Here is a 2,435-nt window from a genome sequence, read left to right on the forward strand (position 1 = left end):
TTATAAAACATGATTGTACGTTTTTGTATGAATAGTTTAATGAATCAGTGATATTATTGAAGAACTTGTTACCATTTCAAGACCACCTCGTGATGTGACCTCGTAGAAAAGCCGGTGAAGATCGAGTTTGTCTCCACCCACAATAGGAATCCTTTTACAAAATTTAAGGAAAACTATTATAAATATTCCAAGAAATGAATTCTTATTGAAGAGAGCAAATCATCTTAAGCAAAAACAATGAACATATATTTATCAAAAGAGGATAAAAGCAGTTTTCATTTCTCAACATTTAGCCTTTAAAACAAGTTATTTGCCATTAACAGTGAAAAAAGACACACTCTTAAAACTCTTCAAGGCCTAGCAATTATAAATCTTGTGAAAACCAAATCATATACTGATTTCGGACACTTTATCAAAAAGCAAACTAGGTCCAATTCAATAAACTACATACAGTTGCTAAACTTCTATCACTTCAAATGAATTTCATCTATAAAATCTATTAAAACATATGAGTTATGCGTTTTTCAAATTAGGTTTTGGGCCAAGGCCCATATAGAATTTTTTTAAGAGGACATCCCTTTCTAGGTTTTCCTTTAAAAAAACCGCCGCCCTCTGAACATTGCTCAAACCTAGGAACATAGTCCTTTTCCTTTTCCTTTTCCTTTTTAACATAGTCCACGCTTTAATTAACTTTTTAATTTACAGCTTTTAGCATAAAGTAAAATTAATTGTATTGGTTTTTGAAAAAAAAATGTAGTCAGTGGATAAGATTTATAGATATTAAAATCTGAAGTAAAGTGAATGATTTTTTGCTTTAATATTTTGTTAATATAAATTGACCGTTATCTATTTTTCGTTATATAGTATTTGATTTTTTGTGGAAAAATTAATTGCAATGAACAAATTGCAACTGATTTTAGAAAACAATGGGAATATGAAAAAAAAAGTCAATTATTTTTCTATAAATAATCTTTTTTTTGGTCAAACATTTTTTTGTAACTGTAATAAATTAAAATATTTACATTATAGATGATTAATTTAAGGGAGATTCTCAAAAACACCATGATTTAAAGTTTTTGGGCCACAAATACCATCAGGCCCAAAAAATTCCAACCATACCATATTTCATTCGATGACCAAACTACCCCTCTGATTTCTATCACCCATCGACCAAAAAATCTGAAAACCTAAAATCAACTCTTTTTCCTCTCGATCGCCGACGATCGACGACGATCGCCGACGAACGTATCCTCTCCCTCGCCGTCTCCGGCGCCGTCACCATTGCTGTTGCCGTTGCCGTTGCCGAAGCCGTCGTCACCGCCCGAAGCCTTCCTGAATCAGACGATTCAATCTTCTTCACCGCCTCGCCGAGAATTCGCCTACTCGCCGAGAATTTGTCTACTCGCCGAGAAATCGCCTACTCGCCGAGACTTCGCCTCCTAGCCGAGACTTCGCCTCGTATTCCTGAATCTTCTTCTTCCTAAATCTTCTTTTATAGTTTGATTTTTGCTAATAGTTTCGTGGTATATTTGCAATTGATTTAAGTGTTGGATACAATCAAGTTTAATAGATTCGTGTTAAATCTAATTAAGTTTAGTGTTAGATCGAGTTTGTGATATAAGTTGATTGAACACATGGTAAACCTCTATTCTGAGTTTTGGTGCATGTTCACTATATGTTGTTTGTTACATTATAGATCTAAGGCTATGGTTATGTTTTTGTGAATAGCATCATAGTAGAAATGCTAGAGTTTTGTGGTAAAAATGCTAAAGTTTTGTTTTTAAGAATGTCAGCCCGATAGATTTTTGAATGTGTCTAAGTGAATGTCTCTATGAATGTGTCAATGATTTATTGGATTAGTTGTGGTGAGATGTGAATTGTTTTGTATTTTAAAGCTTGTTCGTTTTTATGAATGGTAGCATGAGTGTAGAATCAAAACAAGTCATGTTGATTTAGCTTTGAATTGTTTCAAATAGCTTTGAATTATTTAAAGTAGAGTCGTGGCCAGTCTTTAGGAAGTTGTTTCTATGTGTAAGATATGACAATGCTAGAGTTTGATTTGATAAGTAATGAGAATACTCGAATTTTTGAGTTTGAGTTCATTTTGAGTATGGTTTTGTGACAATTTCAGTTTAGCTTTGATGCTATAATTTATGGTCGTTTTCATGTACATTTTGTGCAATAAAATACTAAAGTTTGTGTTAAGTAATAAGAATGCTAGAGTTTGATTTGTGATAGACAATGCTAGTGTTTGAATTGATAAGTAATGAGAATGCTAGAGTTTTGGTGAATAGCAGCCTGAGAATACTAAAGTTTGATTTGTTATAGACAAGGCTAGAGTTTGCTTTGTGCTAGTTTAGACTGAGAATTGACAGCTTATACTTACATAAATTTGTGATTGTTTGATTTGTGATGTTACAGTTTGTTTTGTGAAT

The 2,435-nt window shown here is 32.7% G+C and overlaps 1 protein-coding gene across 1 annotated transcript in view; it reads right to left on the reverse strand.

Moving 5' to 3' along the window:
• LOC17894269 (putative high mobility group B protein 11) overlaps positions 1 to 145 on the reverse strand; it is a 1,734-nt gene extending 1,589 nt beyond the window's left edge. Inside the window, exon 1 of the mRNA XM_006303041.2 lies at positions 73 to 145. Within this exon, the coding sequence (XP_006303103.2) occupies positions 73 to 75 (3 nt within the window). The 5' untranslated portion in view covers positions 76 to 145. The remainder of the gene's footprint in view (positions 1 to 72) is intronic.
• Between the last annotated feature and the right edge of the window lie 2,290 nt (positions 146 to 2,435).

This window comes from Capsella rubella, unplaced genomic scaffold (assembly GCF_000375325.1).
Source record: "Capsella rubella cultivar Monte Gargano unplaced genomic scaffold, Caprub1_0 scaffold_2, whole genome shotgun sequence".
In the NCBI taxonomy this organism is placed as follows: Eukaryota; Viridiplantae; Streptophyta; class Magnoliopsida; order Brassicales; family Brassicaceae; genus Capsella; species Capsella rubella.